General features: G+C 49.4%; 1 protein-coding gene across 1 annotated transcript in view; it reads right to left on the bottom strand.

Annotated features, from left to right (window-relative positions):
• The window catches only part of KMT2E (lysine methyltransferase 2E (inactive)), a 109,692-nt gene that overhangs the window by 74,333 nt on the left and 16,010 nt on the right, over window positions 1-19,349 (bottom strand). Inside the window, 4 exon segments of the mRNA XM_044280167.1 lie at window positions 2,630-2,710; window positions 3,442-3,665; window positions 6,595-6,709; window positions 14,442-14,626. Of these exon segments, the coding sequence (XP_044136102.1) occupies window positions 2,630-2,710; window positions 3,442-3,665; window positions 6,595-6,709; window positions 14,442-14,512 (491 nt within the window). The 5' untranslated portion in view covers window positions 14,513-14,626.

Here is a 19,349-nt window from a genome sequence, read left to right as displayed (position 1 = left end):
GAATGCACTTGGCCAGCGCCGTATCCTGGAAGAGGCAAGAAAAAAACCGCCTAAAAGGGGAAATGCCCTAGCAGCGACGCAGGCTGGGAGCGCAACACCATGCCGCCTGTGGAAAGAGGTCATGCAGCATTACTGATGAGGCTGCAGCGTCCTGCGCAGCCCAATAGAAATCATGATCTATTATTAATTATTTCATCATTATAAAAAAAATTATTTTTTTTTTTTAATTTCATTTAAACCCAGCTTCTGAGGCTAAAGGGGAGCCACTATATAGGGGCCCTGAGAGACCAGGAGAAAAAAAGGGGGGCCAACTATACAGACCCATTTGTGGGAGCCGGCCTGCACCCAAAGGGTTAACAGGGATCCGGCCTGGAGGGCGGCGTGCGATCCCCTGAGGGCGGAGGAACCTCCAGGCGGGAAAAAAAATCGCGCCTGGAGAAGTTCCCGCCCCCTCCACCAGAGACCGGAAAAGTGCGGCCTAGTAGGCCGCGAAGCCGGGGGCTAAATTTGCGGAGTCCGGCCCGTCATACCGCCGGGACCTGAGGCGGAATGGCGGTTCAAACCGGCCGCGGGAGCCCACCCCGCGGGCCGGTCGGGATTGCGGCCCAGCAGGCCGCGAAGCCTGGGACCAATTAGCGGAGCCCCGCCGACCGGCACCTGCTGGGGCACAGTCAAGCCCAATGCCGGCCGCGGGAGCCCACCCCGCCGGCCGTTAGAGACAGGGGCCCGGAGTGGCGGTTTTGCCGGCCGCGGAGCCCACCCGGCCGGTCGAGAAGACAGGGGCCGGAATGTGGTATTGCCGGTCGCGGGAGCCCACCCCGCCACCAGAAGAGACAGGAGGGCCGGAATGGCGGCTCGCTGGCCGCGGGAGCCCACCCCGCCGGCCGGAAGATACAGGGGCCCGGAGTGGCGGTTCTGCCGGCCGCGGGAGCCCACCCGGCCGGCCGGAAAAGACAGGGGCCGGAATGCGGTTTTGCCGGCCGCGGGAGCCCACCCCGCCGCCAGAAGAGACAGGAGGGCCGGAATAGCGGCTCGCTGGCCGCGGGAGCCCACCCCACCGGCCGGAAGAGTAAGGGGTCCTCCTTACTCCACTGCAGCGTCCTGCCCCTCCGGTAAGCCCAATGTGATTAGGCGAGATGGGGGGAAGCGCAGATGCCAGGGGGGGACCCAGAGACAGAGAGGTCAGGATATAGTCCCCTCACTAGCAGCATGTCCTATGAGGCCAGGAGAAAAGGGGAGCAGATTGCCGCACAGCGGCACCCCAGGGGCCAGCCTATGTCCAGCAGGGGAAGGGTCCAGAGGCCCAGTATGGGGGTCAGGCACGCAGGAGACCATTGGGTGGGGGACGTAGGGCTGGAGAAGCCACTCTCTTACCACAGCCGTCTTCACCCTCGGTCAATTCCAGCAGGGTCGCCCCTTCAGCTACTGGCACCGTAGTGGCAGGACGCTGGAAGAGGGGCTTGGCGTGCGGGCGACCCTTGCGCTGGCGGGATGTAAGGGAGCTAGGCTGCCCTGATCCACCTTGCCTTCTGTGGGGGAGGCAGCAGTGCGGTGACCGGCACTGGCGCAGCTCAACCCCGGGAGAAACAGAGAGGTCTAGTGCGTCTCTGTTGTCCCTGATGATCTGGAACAAAAAAGAAAGAAAAAAGTAAAAATCTAAAATTTAAACAAGGAGAAAACAGCCCTGCAGAGCAGGGAGTGTCTTGCCTCCTTGGACACTAAGCTAAAAACTGGCAGTCTCTCTCTCCAGGCTGAGGGTATAGCTGTGGAGGAGGGGCTTAACAGTTTTCACTTAGTGTCACGCCTCCTATGGAGATGAGCTATACCCAAGGTCTTCTGTGTCCCCCAAGGAAACTGGGCGAGAAAAATATATAATACACACCCATGCATAAATTCACACTGGCTACTAAGCCTAATAAAATGTGCCAGATAACTTTACTGCAGTTACATGCTTCTCTTTAGAGGCGGGAATAGCATAAACACATATAATCTATATCTAGATAACACAGGATCCATCATTTACAGCTTATCTACTCCCTCCTGACCTCTACACAGGTCACAGAGCTGTCCTATAGAAGTCAATATGGTCCCCTCCTGTCCATTGTGTTTATGGCCCATGGGGGCTGCTAACCACTGCCGAGGCAAGATGGCTGCTTCCATAATGGTTTTAACTGGCAGAAAACATTTTTTCAGTAACATTCACTTTAAATGCGGAATCTCGACAAAAACAAGAAACAGCTTCAGTGATCTACCAACACTGTAATTTGGCAGTAGTTCTCTATTCACACTAAATTGGTTATCCATTCAAAATGTAATTTTTTATTTTTTTTGTATTAAAAGGGGGGGGGGGGGGGGGAGAGGAGGGGCACTTGGACCAGCAGGGTGTTAAAGAGGGAAAAGGACTTGTGGGACAATACAGGCAATGCCAGATAATCAATAATATTGAGCAAATAGATACAACATCCATCCCAAACTGTATTTTCTGCCTTTGGGCTTTTTTTTTTTAACCTCCTGATATTATATTGTTATAGTGTTATATTTTCACATATTGGTCAAATATGTACAGTGTTATTATAAGCATATAAGAAATGACAAAAAAATAAAAAACAGCAAATAAAGCAAGACCTACCGAGGCTGACAACGCTCACACAAGTAGATGTCTGGAATATTTTGTCTGTCAATACCCATACAATCTATATGCTGCCAGACACTGAAAAAAATTAAAATGAAAAAAAAAGGTTGTTTTAGCAAACATACAGTGGCATGCAAAAGTTTGGGCACCCCTGGTCAAAATTACTGTTACAGTGAGCGTGTTAAGCAAGTTGAACATGAAATGATCTCCGAAAGGCATCAAAGTCTCAAAGGGTACTCAGGAACTTGCATTTTTGTGATATTTTACATAATCATAAATATATTTTTCAATCACTTAAGATCAACTGATATATATATATATACACACACACACACACACACACACATGGAAAAAGGTCAGGCAGCACTCCTCCAAATGCAGATACAGTTGTATAGGTGCCCGCGGCGGTCCTTCGATACAGGACAGAATCAGCGGACAAGGAAAATCCGCAGCACTCCTTCAAGTAAAAAAAGTGTGTATTTTATTCACACATATCAGCAAAGACAACGTTTCGGTCCTCTCACAGGACCTTTATCAAGTCAAGTGTCTTTGACTTGATAAAGGTCCTGTGAGAGGACCGAAACGTTGTCTTTGCTGATATGTGTGAATAAAATACACACTTTTTTTACTTGAAGGAGTGCTGCGGATTTTCCTTGTTATATATATATATATATATATATATATATATATATATATATATATATATATATATATATATATATATACACACACACACACACATACACACACACACACTGATTCTAAAGTATATATACACACACACTGTCTAGTCTAACCTAACATCATACCTGCACTTGTCACAACAGATCATGTACCCATCATCATGGGTAAAACCACAAATACATCGCGTGACATCAGTTCCATAGCTCCCATCTTCTGAAGTGCTGATGGTCGTAGCACTTGACGTCTCATCAAAATGCGGAGTAGTAAATACGTTCACTTCGTTTTTAATAAGAACTGGGGGCGGAGATGCTGGAGGTGTTGGCGGAGGGCGAGCACCATAGTTGTGATCCTGGATTTTAAATATAAATACACAAATCTGTTAAGCATAATTTGCGCTCCATGCATTGTGCACAATGCTCAGGATTCTTGTCCTATTAGGCAAAGGATGTGTATTTCATCTAGCTTAAATTCTAGCAAACCTTTCTACTCTCGCCAACACTGTGTCACTTTAAATTGTAGTTAGCAGCAGAAGAGATTAGATAGATATCTATATATATATCTATATCTATATATACACACACACACACACACACATACATACACACACAGTACAGACCAAAAGTTTGGACACCTTCTCATTCAAAGAGTTTTCTTTATTTTCATGACTATGAAAATTGTAGATTCACACTGAAGGCATCAAAACTATGAATTAACACATGTGGAATTATATACATAACAAAAAAGTGTGAAACAACTGAAAATATGTCATATTCTAGGTTCTTCAAAGTAGCCACCTTTTGCTTTGATTACTGCTTTGCACACTCTCAGCATTCTCTTGATGAACTTCAAGAGGTAGTCACCAGAAATGGTTTTCACTTCACAGGTGTGCCCTGTCAGGTTTAATAAGTGGGATTTTTTGCCTTATAAATGGGGTTGGGACCATCAGTTGCGTTGTGGAGAAGGAAGGTGGATACACAGCTGATAGTCCTACTTAAAAGAGGACCTTTCACTTGTATAAACTATGTGATCTGAGTATGCTGCCATATAGAGCGGCGCCCGGGGATCTCACTGCACTTACTATTATCCCCAGGCGCCGCTCCATATGGCAGCATATCGCAGCGCACAGCCTGGGAGGTTTTTTTCTCCCAGGCTGTGAGCTGCGATTAGCCAGCGCTGCAGCCTAGGAGAAGGAGACGCCCACAGGACAAGGGAAAACCCGCCTACTATAAACTTAAAGAGGACCTTTCACTAGTATACAAACTAAAAAACTAACTATCTGTGGGCAGAGCGGCGCCCAGGGGTCCCCCTGCACTTACTAGTATGCCTGGGCGCCGCTCCGTTCGCCCGGTATAGGCTCCGGTGTCTCAGCTCCGTCTGTTGTACTTGACAGATTTTTTGTAGGAGGCGTGTCCCTTGCTGCAGTGCTGGCCAATCGCAGCGCACAGCTTATAGCCTGGCTATAAGCTGTGAACTGCGATTGGCTAGTGCTGCAGCAAGGGACACGCCTCCTACAAAAAAAAAAAAAAAAAAAAAAAAAAAAAAAAAAATCTGTCCAGTACAACAGACGGAGCTAAGACACCGGAGCCTATACCGGGCGAACAGAGCGGCGCCCAGGCATACTAGTAAGTGCAGGGGTACCCCTGGGCGCTGCTCTGCCCACAGATAGAGTTACTTTTTAGTTTGTATACGAGTGAAAGGTCCTCCTTAAGGAGCAAAGGTACCGGAGCCTATAACGGGAGAACGGAGCGGCGCCCGGGGATAAAAGTAAGTGCAGTGAGATCCACGGGCGCCGCTCTATATGGCAGCATACTCAGTTCACATAGTTTATACAAGTGAAAGGTCCTGTTTAATAGACTGTTCGAATTTGTATTATGGCAAGAAAAAAGCAGCTAAGTAAAGAAAAACGAGTGGCCATCATTACTTTAAGAAATGAAGGTCAGTCAGTCCAAAAACTTTGAAAGTGTCCCCAAGTGCAGTCACAAAAACCATCAAGCGCTACAAAGAAACTGGCTCACATGCGGACCGCCCCAGGATAGGAAGACCAAGAATCACCTCTGCTGCGGAGGATAAGTTCATCCGAGTCACCAGCCTCAGAAATCGCAGGTTAACAGCAGCTCAGATTAGAAACCAGGTCAATGCCACACAGAGTTCTAGCAGCAGACACATCTCTAGAACAACTATTAAGAGGAGACTCTGTGAATCAGGCCTTCATGGTAGAATATCTGCTAGGAACCCACTGCTAAGGACAGGCAACAAGCAGAAGAGATTTGTTTGGGCTAAAAAACACAAGGAATGGACATTAGACCAGTGTAAATCTGTGCTTTGGTCTGATGAGTCCAAATTTGAGATCTTTGGTTCCAACCACCATGTCTTTTTGCGACGCAGAAAAGGTGAACGGATGGACGCTACATGCCTGGTTCCCACCGTGAAGCATGGAGGAGAAGGTGTGATGGAGCTTTGCTGGTGACACTGTTGGGGATTTATTCAAAATTGAAGGCATACTGAACCAGCATGACTACCACAGCATCTTGCAGCGGCATGCTATTCCATCCGGTTTGTGTTTAGTTGGACCATCATTTATTTTTCAACAGGACAATGACCCCAAACACACCTCCAGGCTGTGCAAGGGCTATTTGACCATGAAGGAGAGTGATGGGGTGCTGCGCCAGATGACCTGGCCTCCACAGTCACCAGACCTGAACCCAATCGAGATGGTTTTGGTGAGCTGGACCGCAGAGTGAAGGCAAAAGGGCCAACAAGTGCTAATCATCTCTGGGAACTCCTTCAAGACTGTTGGAAGACCATTTCAGGTGACTACCTCTTGAAGCTCATCAAGAGAATGCCAAGAGTGTGCAAAGCAGTAATCAAAGCAAAAGGTGGCTACTTTGAAGAACCTAGAATATGACATATTTTCAGTTGTTTCACACTTTTTTGTTATGTATATAATTCCACATGTGTTAATTCATAGTTTTGATGCCTTTAGTGTGAATCTACAATTTTCATAGTCATGAAAATAAAGAACTCTTTGAATGAGAAGGTGTGTCCAAACTTTTGGTCTGTACTATGTGTGTGTGTGTGTGTGTGTGTGTGTGTGTGTGTGTGTGTGTGTATATATGTGTGTATATGTGTGTGTGTATATTTTATATTATATTTTTTTCCCCCTACAGATTATTCTCAGTGTTTTGAATGATCCACAGTATTTCCAGGATATGCATAGACGGATTTCTCCAATTTAAAGAAAATGCAAATGCCATGTTAAGAGTATTTATAATACTTACCGCATAAGGCAAGCCTATATAACTGTGCGAATGGTGAGAACTGCTGGTATATAAATGGTGTGGATAACTGTTTGACTTTTCAACTACAACAGGGCTTGCTTCTACAGATTCCGGTCTACATGAAAGAAAAAAAAAAAGAACTGCCTTAATTTAAAGCTTTCACATGCCAACCTGCTTTGGAAAAAAGAAAGCGAGATTGGGAGGGCCAGGTTAAATGTCCGTCCCTGCCAATCAAGCGGGAGAGTAATCTTCAACAACTTTAAAACTAATGGACCCCAGCACTCTTTCTGAAACTGGCAAAGGTGGGTGCACGTCCGGATTATGTTCTGTAGCTCCACCTCAAGAACTGTAGATATCACACAAATTTTAGACAGCACTCAGTGATAATGACGATAGCCGTGATAACCTGTGGTCCTGCTAGTGCCTGATGAAGGGCGTATGTTAGCCCGAAACGTATGTACCACTGTGTCCGGCTGAAATAATATGAAATAAATTTTCACTTTCTATCATCATCATCACTGAGTGCTGTCTAAAATTTGTGTGAAATCAAGCGGGAGAGGGGAGCCTCTTGAGCAGTGGCAACAGCCCCCCTTTGCTGCTCAAGAACTCGAACAAATCGATTCACTCAACTCTACTGCGGAGGCCTGTTATTGGCTGCAGCAGCAATGTGGTATGCATTAGACACTACAGCTGCACCAAGGAAAACAAACACTGGCAGAAAGACTGAAGGAGGGTGCGCGAAGTGGCAGGGGAGAAAACTGGTGAATATCCGCTCTGGCGGGCATTTTATTTAACTTTGACAACCCCTTTAAATTCTCTCCTAAGTAACAAATCTTGAAAAATACTCATGAATATATAGTGTAAATACAGTGATTATGATGCCAAAGAAAGTGACTGATGCTCTTTGTATAGCAATTCTAGGAAATTCTACATTTTACAAAAAAATTGTCACTATCTTTCAGCAGAAAGGCAGCCTGTTTACAATCACTGAGGCATGTTAAAAAAATGCTCATGCCCCTTAGAGCAATGTTGAAGGGATTACAATTTAGGGTACTTTCACACTAGCGTTTTAGCTTTCCGTTAGTGAGATCCGTTCATGGCTCTAACAAGCGGTCCAAAATGGATCAGTTTTGCCCTAATGCACTCTGAATGGAAAATGGATCCGCTCAGAATGCATCAGTTTGCCTCCGTTCAGTCACCATTCTGCTCTGGAGGCGGATACCAAAACGCTGCCTGCAGCGGTTTTCTGTCCATCCTGGGATGCGGAGCGACACGGATCAGTCCTGACACACAATGTAAGTCAATGGGGACGGATCCGTTTTCTCTGACCCAATAGAAAACGGATCCGTCCCCCATTGACTTTCAATGGAGTCGATGACTGATCCGTCATGGCTATAGAAGACATAATACAACCTGATCCGTTCATGACGGATGAATGCGGTTGTATTATTGTAACAGATCAGTTTTTGCAGATCCATGACGGATCGGCAAAAAACGCTAGTGTGAAAGTAGTTATTATAGAGCAGGAGGAGCTGAGCAGACTAATAACGAGATTTTTGTATAACTTACCAGTAAAATCTCTTTCTCGCTCTTCCTTGGGGGACACAGGAACTCTTGGGGTATAGCTTATCTCCATAGGAGGCGTGACACTAAGTAAAAGACTGTTAAGCCCCTCCTCCAGCAGCTATACCCTCAGCCTGGAGAGAGAGACTTCCAGTTATGTGCCCAAGTAGTGCAAGACAAAGGCAAGGAGTAACCAAAACCAATACCAACAAGCCAGAAAAAAACACCCGAAGGCCAACAAAAAAACAATGGGCGGGCGCTGTGTCCCCCAAGGAAGAGCGAGAAAGAGATTTTACTGGTAAGTTATACAAAAATCTCGTTTTCTCGCCCAATTCCTTGGGGGACACAGGAACTCTTGGGACGTTCAAAAGCAGTCCACAAACAGGGAGGGACCACAATCAAACGCGAACCAGGCACCGTAAACATCAAGGCACCGCCGCCTGCAAGACCAAGCGGCCCAAAGCAGCATCCGCCGAGGCATAAGTGTTCACCCTGTAAAACTTGGTGAACGTGTGCAAAGAAGACCAGGTGGCCGCCTTGCACAGCTGTTCAGCCGAGGCACGATTACGCTGAGCCCAGGAAGCCCCGACCGCTCTGGTAGAATGAGCGGTAACACCAAAGGGCGGATCCCTGCCCCGAGCACGGTAAGCCTCAATGATAGCCATCTTGAGAAAGCGGGCAACAACCACCTTAGACGCCGCCAGTCCCCTGCGCGGACCCTCCGGAACCACAAACAGAGAATCCGTACGCCGAAAGGGTCTGGTCACATCCAGGTAGATCCTGAGAGCCCGAACAACATCCAGACGGTGAAGCTCCCGCTCCCGGGGATGCGACGGGGCCGGACACAGAGAAGGAAGGACAATATCCTCATTCAGGTGAAAGGCGGACACCACCTTCGGAAGAAATTCCGGAACAGGACGGAGAACCACCTTGTCCTGGTGAAAAACCAAGAAGGGCTCCACGCAAGAAAGAGCCGCCAACTCAGACACACGCCGAAGGGACGTGATAGCGACGAGAAAGAAAACCTTGCAAGACAACAAGCGAGGGGAAACCTTGCGCAGAGGCTCGAAAGGGGAAGATTGGAGAGCCGCCAACACAATGTTGAGATCCCAAGCAGGAACAGGAGGGCGATAGGGGGGAGCACAGTGAGCAACCCCCTGAAGAAAGGTCTTAACCGGACCGAGCGGAGCCAGCGGACGCTGAAAAAGGACCGAAAGAGCCGAAATCTGACCCTTCAGGGTACTGAGACCCAAGCCCAGAGCCAGACCAGACTGCAAAAAGGATAAAACCGTAGGAAGGGAAAACCTCAGAGGGGGAGTCCCCAAGGCCTCACAGAAAACCAAATAGGCCCGCCAGGTACGATAATAAATCCTGGCCGAGGCCGGTTTTCGTGCACGAATCATGGTACGGACCACGTCAGCCGAAAACCCCCGCCGCGTCAGGACCGCGGTTTCAATAGCCACGCCGTCAAACGTAGCGACCCTAAATGCTGGTGGAAGATCGGCCCCTGAGAGAGGAGGTCCTCTCTGAGAGGCAGAGGCAAGGGAGCGTCTGCCAGAAGCAACATAAGGTCGGCGTACCACGGACGACGCGGCCAGTCCGGGGCGATCAGGATAGCTGGCGTGCCCTCCGCCGCAATCTTCCGAAGGACCCGCGGAAGAAGAGGCAGGGGCGGAAACACGTAGAGGAGCGAAAACTCCGTCCAGGGGAGGACGAGCGCGTCCGCGCCGTAAGCGTCCGGATCTTTGGCCCTGGCCACGTAGATGGGAAGTTTGTAGTTGAATCTGGAGGCCATGAGATCCACGTCCGGACGACCCCAACGGAGACAAAGAGACTCGAAGACGTCGGGGTGCAGAGACCACTCCCCCGGGTCGATCGTCGTCCGACTGAGGAAATCCGCCGCCCAATTGTCCACCCCCGGAATGTATACGGCCGAAAGGGCCGGAACATGAACCTCCGCCCAGCGAAGGATCAGAGACACTTCCCTCATCGCCGCCGCGCTGCGAGTGCCCCCCTGGTGATTTATGTACGCCACAGCCGTGGCATTGTCCGACTGGACTCGAACAGGGCGACCCTGCAGCAACGAAGTCCAGTGTCGGAGCGAGAAAAGAATGGCTCTCAGCTCCAGAACATTGATCGGCAGTCTGGACTCCGACGGAGACCAAGTGCCCTGGACGGACCGGGGAGGAAACACTCCCCCCCACCCCCGCAGACTGGCATCGGTGGTAATCACCAGCCAAGTCATTGGCAGGAAGGACTTCCCCTGAAGAGGGGTCCGCAGCCACCAGAGGAGAGAGGAACGAACCTGGGGGGAAAGGGGAAAATGCCGATCCAGACTCTCCTGGGACTTGTCCCAAGCGGACAGAATGGCCGTCTGAAAGGTGCGGGAGTGGTACTGCGCGTAAGGAATCGCCTCGAAGCAGGACACCATCTGACCCAGGACCCGCATGCTGAACCGGAAAGAAGGACGGCGGTGGGACAGAAGGCTCCGAACCGACCGATGGAGGAGCAGGCGCTTCTCCAACGGAAGACGAACCACCGCTGAATCGGTATCCAGCAGCATCCCCAGAAAGACCAATTGCCGGGAGGGAACCAGAGAGGATTTGGGTAGGTTGATAACCCAACCAAACTGGCGCAAGGTCTGCAGCGAGAGATCCACGCTGGCTGAAGTCAGTGACAGAGAAGGCGCCTTGATCAGGAGATCGTCCAGATATGGAAGCAGAAAAACTCCCCTGGAACGAAGTAAGGCGAGGACCGGGGCCAGGATCTTCGTGAAAACACGAGGGGCCGTCGCCAGCCCGAAGGGAAGGGCAACGAACTGGTAGTGTTCGGACCCCACTGCAAAACGCAGAAAGCACTGATGACACCGTGCGATTGGAATGTGAAGGTAGGCGTCCTGGATGTCGATGGAGGCCAGGAACTCCCCCTGTTCCAGAGAGGCCACCACCGACCTGAGCGACTCCATCCGGAACCGCTGAAGACGAAGGAAGCGGTTCAGTCGTTTCAGATCCAGAATGGGTCGCACCGAACCCTCCTTCTTGGGGACCACAAAAAGGTTCGAATAGAACCCCTTGAACCTGTCTCCCATGGGAACCGGGATGATGACCCCTTTGTCTAGAAGAATCTGAACGGCAGCAAAGAAATCGGCCGCCCCTCGGGAATCCCGGGGAACCCGAGAGCGAAAGAACCGAACTGGGGGAAGGGACGCAAGCTCGAGTTTGTATCCGGAAGACACAACCTCGAGAGCCCAGGCGTCGGAGACGTGCGCCTGCCAGAAGTCCCTGAACAGGAGGAGACGTCCCCCCACCCGGGTGGGTGGGGGCGCACCTTCAGGCGGGGGGCTGCTTGGTCGCGGGAGCGCGAGCAGGTTGAGATTTGCGCCAGGAGGGCTGGGTCCGAAAAAAGGGTTTCTTACGCCTGTCCTGGACAGGATTAGTGGACGGACCAGAAGCGGAGCGAGGAGCGGAAGCCCTACGAGAAGACCTGAAACGGGGGAACGAGGGACGACCACGAGTGGAGCTCCTAGCTTTGGATTGGGGAAGATGAGTACTCTTCCCCCCCGTGGCTTCCGAAATGATTTCATCCAAACGGGTTCCGAACAAACGAGCACCAGAGAAAGGAAGGCTAGTAAGAGACCGCTTAGACGCGGCGTCCGCCGACCAAACCTTTAACCAAAGCTCTCTCCTAGCCGACACGGCCAGAGCAGATGAACGGGCAATAAGAGCTCCTGCATCCAGGGATGCTTCGCATACAAATTTTCCAGCCTGAACTATAAGTTGAGTCAGGGCACGGAGGTCTTGAATAGGGACGTCAGATTCAAGCTCCAGATCCAGCTGAGATGCCCATTCTGAAACCGCTTTACCCGCCCAAGCGGAAGCAAAGACTGGCCGAAGTGCGGATCCGGAGGCCGAAAAGATACCCTTTGTAAGGGTCTCTACACGGCGGTCTTCAGTGGATTGTAATGAAGAACCATCTGCGACGGGAATAGCCGTGCTCTTGGACAAACGGGCCACAGGGGGGTCGACCTTGGGAGGAGACGCCCAGTTTGTGATGCAATCCGCCGGAAACGGATAACAAACATCCAACTTTTTTGGCGGGGTAAACCGTGCATCAGGACGGGCCCAGGCCTTAGAAACCACTGACGAAAAGTCAGCATGGAGGGGAAAAACCGCCGAAGCCTGTTTCTGGCGAAAGAAGGAAACACTGGTTTTCTCAGGATCAGGAGGATCATCGCGAATTTTAAAGGTATCACGGATACTGTTTATAAGGTGGCCCACAGCAGAAGCCAGCTTTGAAGGCAGCGCCGAATCCATATCCCAATCGGAATCAACCAGCTCCCCCTCAGAGGGCAAATCCTGCAAGGAGGAAGGGCCCGACTGAGAACGCACCCTTGGGGGGGATACCGAGGCATCCGAGGATGACCGGTGATCCACCCTAGGCCGCTTCTGGGATTGGCGGGCTCTAGAGGAATCGCCTGCAGAGAGAGACTCAGACGGGTCGGCCAGGACAGCGGACCCGGAGGGCCCAGCAGGGGAATCATCCGGCTGCGACAAGGGCAACGCATCTGCAAGTCGGCCCACAACGCTAGTGAGACTAACCACAGCCTGGGAGAGGGATCTAGCCCAGTCAGGGGGATCCAAGAGGCCAGGGGGTGACACAACAGATGGCGGACCCTGCGATGGGTCTTTGCAAAGCGAGCAATGCGGATCAGACTGCCCTTGAGGAAAGGGCGCCTTACATGCGGTGCAGGTATGGTACCAAGGTCCCACTGGCACTAAGGGGTCAGACATGTTGGTAGAAGCAAAGAAAAAAACCCGAGTCCAGGCCAGGGGGCTACAGTGAGGAAGGGTCAACAGTCCTACCAGGTCACAGAAGGAAGCTGCAGCAGCAGAAGAGCGGCGGTGTGCAATCAGAGCAACGGTCCGTCCTGCAGTGAGCTCCCAGAAGCACGCCGGCACGAGAGTGGGCGGGACTAAAGAGGCGCGGGAAGAAAGTCGTGCGGCCTCTGAATGAAGATCAAGCCAGCGCTGGCCGGTCCGAAACTCCGCCCCCCGCCGAAAAAATTATCGCGCGCGCGCGATTCAAAACCCGCGCTCCACCATCACAGGACCCCCGAATGGCCCCCGCCGAGCGGAAGCAAGGTAGGAGCCCAAGGAGGAGGGCCGGGAGTCGGCGTCCTGCCATGCAACGGCACAGCGGTCGCATACCCGGCCGCCCTCAAACAAGTCTCCCCCATGAATCATTGCCGCCGCGCCGCTCCAGACAAAGCAGGGCGCCCGGCCGCCGAATCGCGCCTGCAACAAGGCCATCAGTAAAGGGGAGTCAGAGAGGAGCACCGAACCCTCCGGAGAGGGGAGAGAGGGAGGGGGGGAGGGGGAGGGGAGCGGAACGGCTGCACTAGCCACCTCACCTGCGACGTCTTCACCCTCTAGTCCATCCAGCTGGGACGCCCCTTCAGCCACTGGCACAGAGTGACAGTAGCTGGAGAGGGGCTTGCAGGTGGGCGACCCAGTGCTGGCGGGATACAGGGGAGCATGAGCTGCCCTGGTCCTCCTTTTCTTCTGTGGGGGAGGCAGCAGGGCGGATAACCGGCCCTGGTGCAGCTCAACCCCGGGAAAACAGAGAAGTCTACTGCGACTCTGTTGTCCCTGTGGAAAAATCCAAGTGAAAAAAAGTAAAAATAAAAAAAATTAAAAACTCTAAGTCTTCACAAGACAACTCTGCAGTGCAGAGAGTGTCTTGCCTCCTTGACACTAAGCAAAAAACTGGAAGTCTCTCTCTCCAGGCTGAGGGTATAGCTGCTGGAGGAGGGGCTTAACAGTCTTTTACTTAGTGTCACGCCTCCTATGGAGATAAGCTATACCCCAAGAGTTCCTGTGTCCCCCAAGGAATTGGGCGAGAAATATGGTTTTATGGAAAAACCTGCAATTTACACATTTAAATCTCGCCATCAGCGACTCACAGATACCTCTCTATACAAACATACAGGGAATACTATCAATTAGATAAGATTGGCCACTGACCTCAGAAATAAAGAACTAAACGTGTAAATTCAAATTTTGCTGACTATTTTCCTACCAAACAATATATCAATAAGCTCAGCTTACTTCATGTGGTGACAGGTTCTATTTAAACAATGCCCTAAAATACTGTCAAGTGTATTAGACTAAAAGGTCTTCCTCCCCTACTATAATTTACATAGCACATTCAGCCAGTTTGGGACATTTTAGATTGCAAATACAAAAACAAAAACGGGAGACTTTTTCAGTAAACATTTTACTTACTCCGAGCCTGCAGCCATGTCTATGTATGGAGTTTCTGCTGTCTCAACCCGCAAAGGGACCACTATGCTCATGACGTTCGCTTCTGATAAATACGATTACGATGGAGTCCTCTGCATCGGGATCCAAAACACTGGGGCATGCCAGCCACAGTGATCATTGCAAACATCTAAGTGCATCCACAATCCCTAAAGAAATGTAAGAAGGAAAACCATTAAGTATGCAAGTTACATTATGTCACAGGCAAACTGCAGACATCTGTTATTAAAGACTTATTAGTACAGCTACATTTCATTTTTACGTGTTCAGCCTCCTTTAGTTCTACTATAAGCAACAGGCAGTTCTTGTCATTAAGGGTCCATCCGTATGTGTTTGGCGGATCCGCAAAACACGGACACCAGCAATGTGCATTCCGCATTTTGCGGACCGCACATCGCCGGCACTCTCATAGAAAATGCAGATGTGGACAACACATTCGCGCCCCATTGAAAATGAATGGGTCCGCACCTGTTCCGCAAAATTGCGGAACGGATGTGGACATGTGAATGGATCCCAAGATGCACATTTAAAAATATGAGACTACATGGTCCCATAGGTTAACTTTAGGCACTCTTTATGATCAGTAGCAAATTAGGTAACAAAAGAGAAAAGGCCCAGGAAAACAAAAGCTATCACAAGTGCCATCTATTGCTCTGTATGTATTGCCTGTCCCTTATGAAAGCAGAACACACTGCTCCTCTGTTCTTAAAGGGCATTTGTCAGCAGATATTTACCCATGAAATTGACTGACCTGATACATATGCAAATTAGTCTCCAGGAGCAACGGGGGTGTTGGTGTTACACCTAGAGGCTCTGCTCTCTGCTGCGCTCTCCACTTTTACATTGCCAGACCCTGTCAATCAATGTCATAATGCCTGACCCTGTCAAAGTTCAGAGGGCATGGCAGTCGCAGAGAAAGCAGAGCCTCTAGGTGTAACGGCAACGCCCCATTGCTCCTAGAGGCTAACTTGCATATATCAAAACTTCATTTTTCTCAGTAATGCAGGCATCTATAAACATGGGACCGACAGATGCCTTTTTTCTCAGCAATGCCCGCTTTCCACCTCACCCTGTACATCTTGTGCACTCCAGCTTGCTGGAGGAGGACTATCAAAGCTTGCATCGTAGAAATTCCCCCTGGGGTGTATGGCACCCAACACCTTGCACAAGGTTATCCAGAGCAAAGACAACACCATCTGCAGACTGTCTTCATTGAATATGTGGGACATGGGAGCCTCTGGCTCCCGTCCCCGCCGTTCATCCTCATAGACCTCGGGCCGCAGTAGAACAGCACACGCAGTCACAATTACATCATCGTAACCTCTTTTGCTGGGTAATGCACGGCACAATGACTTAGGCAGGTGACCACATCATTGCACTACCAGTGACCTCTTGTCTGTGATGTTATCACAACTGCATGCGCCAGGAAGCGGCAACTTAGGTTCTGTGGCCCGAAGAAAGAAGAAACCTGTGGCCTGCAGAGGAGTCTAATGTCTGTTTTTCAAATAGATCTATGTATGGCACTACTGGGGGAAATGCCAGTTGGTGAGGAGCATCATATATGGGAAAGAAGTGGAATGTTATGCAATGGCCAAGTCAATCACCTGACCTGAATCCGATTGAGCATGCATTTCCTTTGCTGAAGACAAAACTGAAGGGAAAATGCCCCAAGAACAAGCAGGAACTGAAGACAGTTGCAGTAGAGGCCTGGCAGAGAATCACCAGGGATGAAACCCAGCGTCTTGTGATGTCTATGCGTTCCAGACTTCAGGCTGTAATTGACTACAAAGGATTAAGGATTAAAAAGTGAAAGTTTGATTTATGATTATTCTGTCCCATTACTATAGGCATCTGATCCATATTTTGTGCGGATTGAATGCAGACCGATTAATTTCTAAATCCATGCGCCCAACCCTCATTACATGGTGTGGGGGCCACAAGGAGACATTACTATAATGTATGGGAGAAACACAGACATTTTACTGTATAAGCCCTGTACAGTATAACATCTCCTTGTTGCCCCCATCCCATATAGAGTAATGTCTCCTTGTGGCCACCCCCTACCATATAGGTATAGGATGAGTCATGTTCCCCCTCCTCCTCACAATCCTGTGTCTGGCTGTGAGACAAGTGGCTGCTGCAGGAGCTTCCCTGCGGTGCCCTGTCTGCAGTAGGGTATAAAGATAACCAAGCTCCAGCATTGTCAGAATCCCCATAGGCTACTTTCACACTAGTGTTTTGGCGTTCCGTTTGCGAGATCCATTCAGGGCTCTCACAAGCGGTCCAAAACGGATCAGTTTTGCCCTAATGCATTCTGAATGGAAAAGGATCCACTCAGAATGAATCAGTTCGGCTTTGGAGGCGGACACCAAAACGTTGCCTGCAGCGTTTTGCTGTCCGCTTGACGAAACTGACACAATCTGGAACAATAGAAAACTGATCTGCTCCTCATTGACTTTCAATAGAGTTCATGACTGATCTGTCTTGGCTATGTTACAGATAATACAAACGCGAGCGTGAAAGTAGCCTTACCTGTTTACCAGATGCAAATGGAAAAGATCAGGTGGGTAAGTAAATCTGTGTTATACGCGGCATTTCTACAAGGCAGTTTCAGCAACTACCCTGTAGGGAAGTTTATCTATCGTTTACATTTAGCATTCATTTTTTGATCTAAGGCTGTATTACTGCTGTAAATCTTTCGGCAGTGTTCATTGGGCAACTGATTTTTAAGCACACTTACAAATAATCGTTTGCCGGCAGCAGATCGCGCTGTTTAATTACGACATAGCAGGCGATTATCGGGAGGGAACGCTTCTCTCCCGACAATTGTTTGCTCGATCAGTGACCCGCTTGGGCCTTTTACACAGCAATCGGGAATGAGGAAGTTAAAGGGCTTCTGTCACCCCACTAAACCGTTTTTTTCTTTTTTTTTTGTTTACTTATAATCCCTATAGTGCGATTTCTGCATACATAAGCTAAATAATCATTTTGGTCCAGTAGAATTTGTTAAAAACGTAATTAGAAAATATGCAAATTATCTTGCTACCAGCAAGTAGGGCATCTACTTGCTGGTAGCAGCCGCATCCTCCGATCCTAAAGACGCCCCCTATTTAGCTTATGTATGCAGAAATCGCACTATAGGGATTATAAGTAAACCAAAAAAAAAAAAAAAGGGTTCAGGCTACTTTCACACTTGCGTTTGATCGGATCCGTTCTGAACGGATCCGATCATATTAATGCAGACGGAGGCTCCGTTCAGTACGGATCCGTCTGCATTAATAAGTGCGAAAGTAGCCTGAGCGGATCCGTTCAGACTTTCAATGTAAAGTCAATGGGGGACGGATCCGCTTGAAGATTGAGCCATATGGCTCAATCTTCAAGCGGATCCGTTCCCATTGACTTACATTGTAAGTCTGGACGGATCCGCACGCCTCCACACGGCCAGGCGGACAGCTGAACGCTGCAAGCAGCGTTCAGCTGTCCGCCTGGCCGTGCGGAGACGAGCGGAGCTGAGGCTGAACGCCGCCAGACTGATGCAGTCTGAGCGGATCCGCATCCATTCAGACTGCATCAGAGCTGGACGGAAGCGTTCTGCTCCGCTCGTGAGCTCCTTCAAACGGAGCTCACGAGCGGACAGCAGAACGCTAGTGTGAAAGTAGCCTTAGTGGGGTGACAGAAGCCCTTTAATTCCCAATCACTGCCCGCTCACTGGTTACACATATATGTGCGGCAATGATCAGTGGTGTATGGCGGTCAATCATAGGTACTATGATCTTTCATCCCCATACAGGTCCCTTGTCTGTCGTCAGCAAATTCCTGTTTCTACAGGGTGATGTGCTACCAGCTGCATGAAACATGCCAGCATCCAACAAATGAGCAACTCCACACAGGAGGAAATGTGGATATTCTGTCCAGATTTGCAGACAGAAATCTATAAACGAAAAAAGCATCTGTGCAGTGGATGTGAACAAATCCCTCTCGCATGCTGCGGACATTTTGCACACAGAAAATGATCTGCGGTGCAGATTTTCAAAACTGCAACATGTCAATTTATGTTGCATATTTTTGTGAATTTTTCTGATAGAATTAAAAAATTGCCTAGAGGAAGGTTTCTCGGGTCCATGTCGTTGCAGTCACATGCAACAAAATCATTGCTGGAGGCGGGATGTACAGAGACCATCAGGGAACCAAAAATTTGCCATGGGACGAGAAAAGATTATAGTGGGTTTTTAATTTTTTAATTTTAGAGGCTCAGCTGATTTCTACAGGAAAATCTGCAGAAAAAAAAAAAAAAACACCTTCAGTAAGATCTGAATGACTGCAGGATTTCCTGTGACTTTCTCCGAATTTGGGGCAAAAATTGTCTGCAGAAAATCAAGTAGAACAGAATATACCATAAAGCTGGAGTTAATGCATATTTTTGAGCCAAAGCCAGAAGCGGATCCAGCAAGGAGGAGAGATATAACTTACAAGGGGAAAAAATATATATATGAATACAAAGAGATAAGTCAACATTTATTTCCTGAATGTGTAGTCTCAGACTCCAAGCGAGTCAGTTAAAGGGGTTGTACAGCCCATTTATATTGATGACCTATAATCAGGACAGGTCATATCAGATCGGAGGGGGGTCTGACACTTGGCACCCCTGCCAATCAGCTGAGGAGGTGGCACTACACACGAGAGCCAATTCCTCTCCACCACACTGTCCATCGTCTCGGAAGAGCAGTGTAATCACAAGTTTATACTTACACTACGCCTCTGTAAGGGAGATGATGCACAGTGTAATGAAGAGGAAGCAGTGCTTGCATGGAGCGCTGCCTCCTCTGCAAACAGCTTCCAACAGTGCTGGACCACCGCCGATCAGATATTGAT

The sequence above is a fragment of the Bufo gargarizans genome, chromosome 2 (genome assembly GCF_014858855.1).
Source record: "Bufo gargarizans isolate SCDJY-AF-19 chromosome 2, ASM1485885v1, whole genome shotgun sequence".
Classification (NCBI taxonomy): domain Eukaryota; kingdom Metazoa; phylum Chordata; class Amphibia; order Anura; family Bufonidae; genus Bufo; species Bufo gargarizans.
This window is presented reverse-complemented; position numbering and strand designations above follow the sequence as displayed.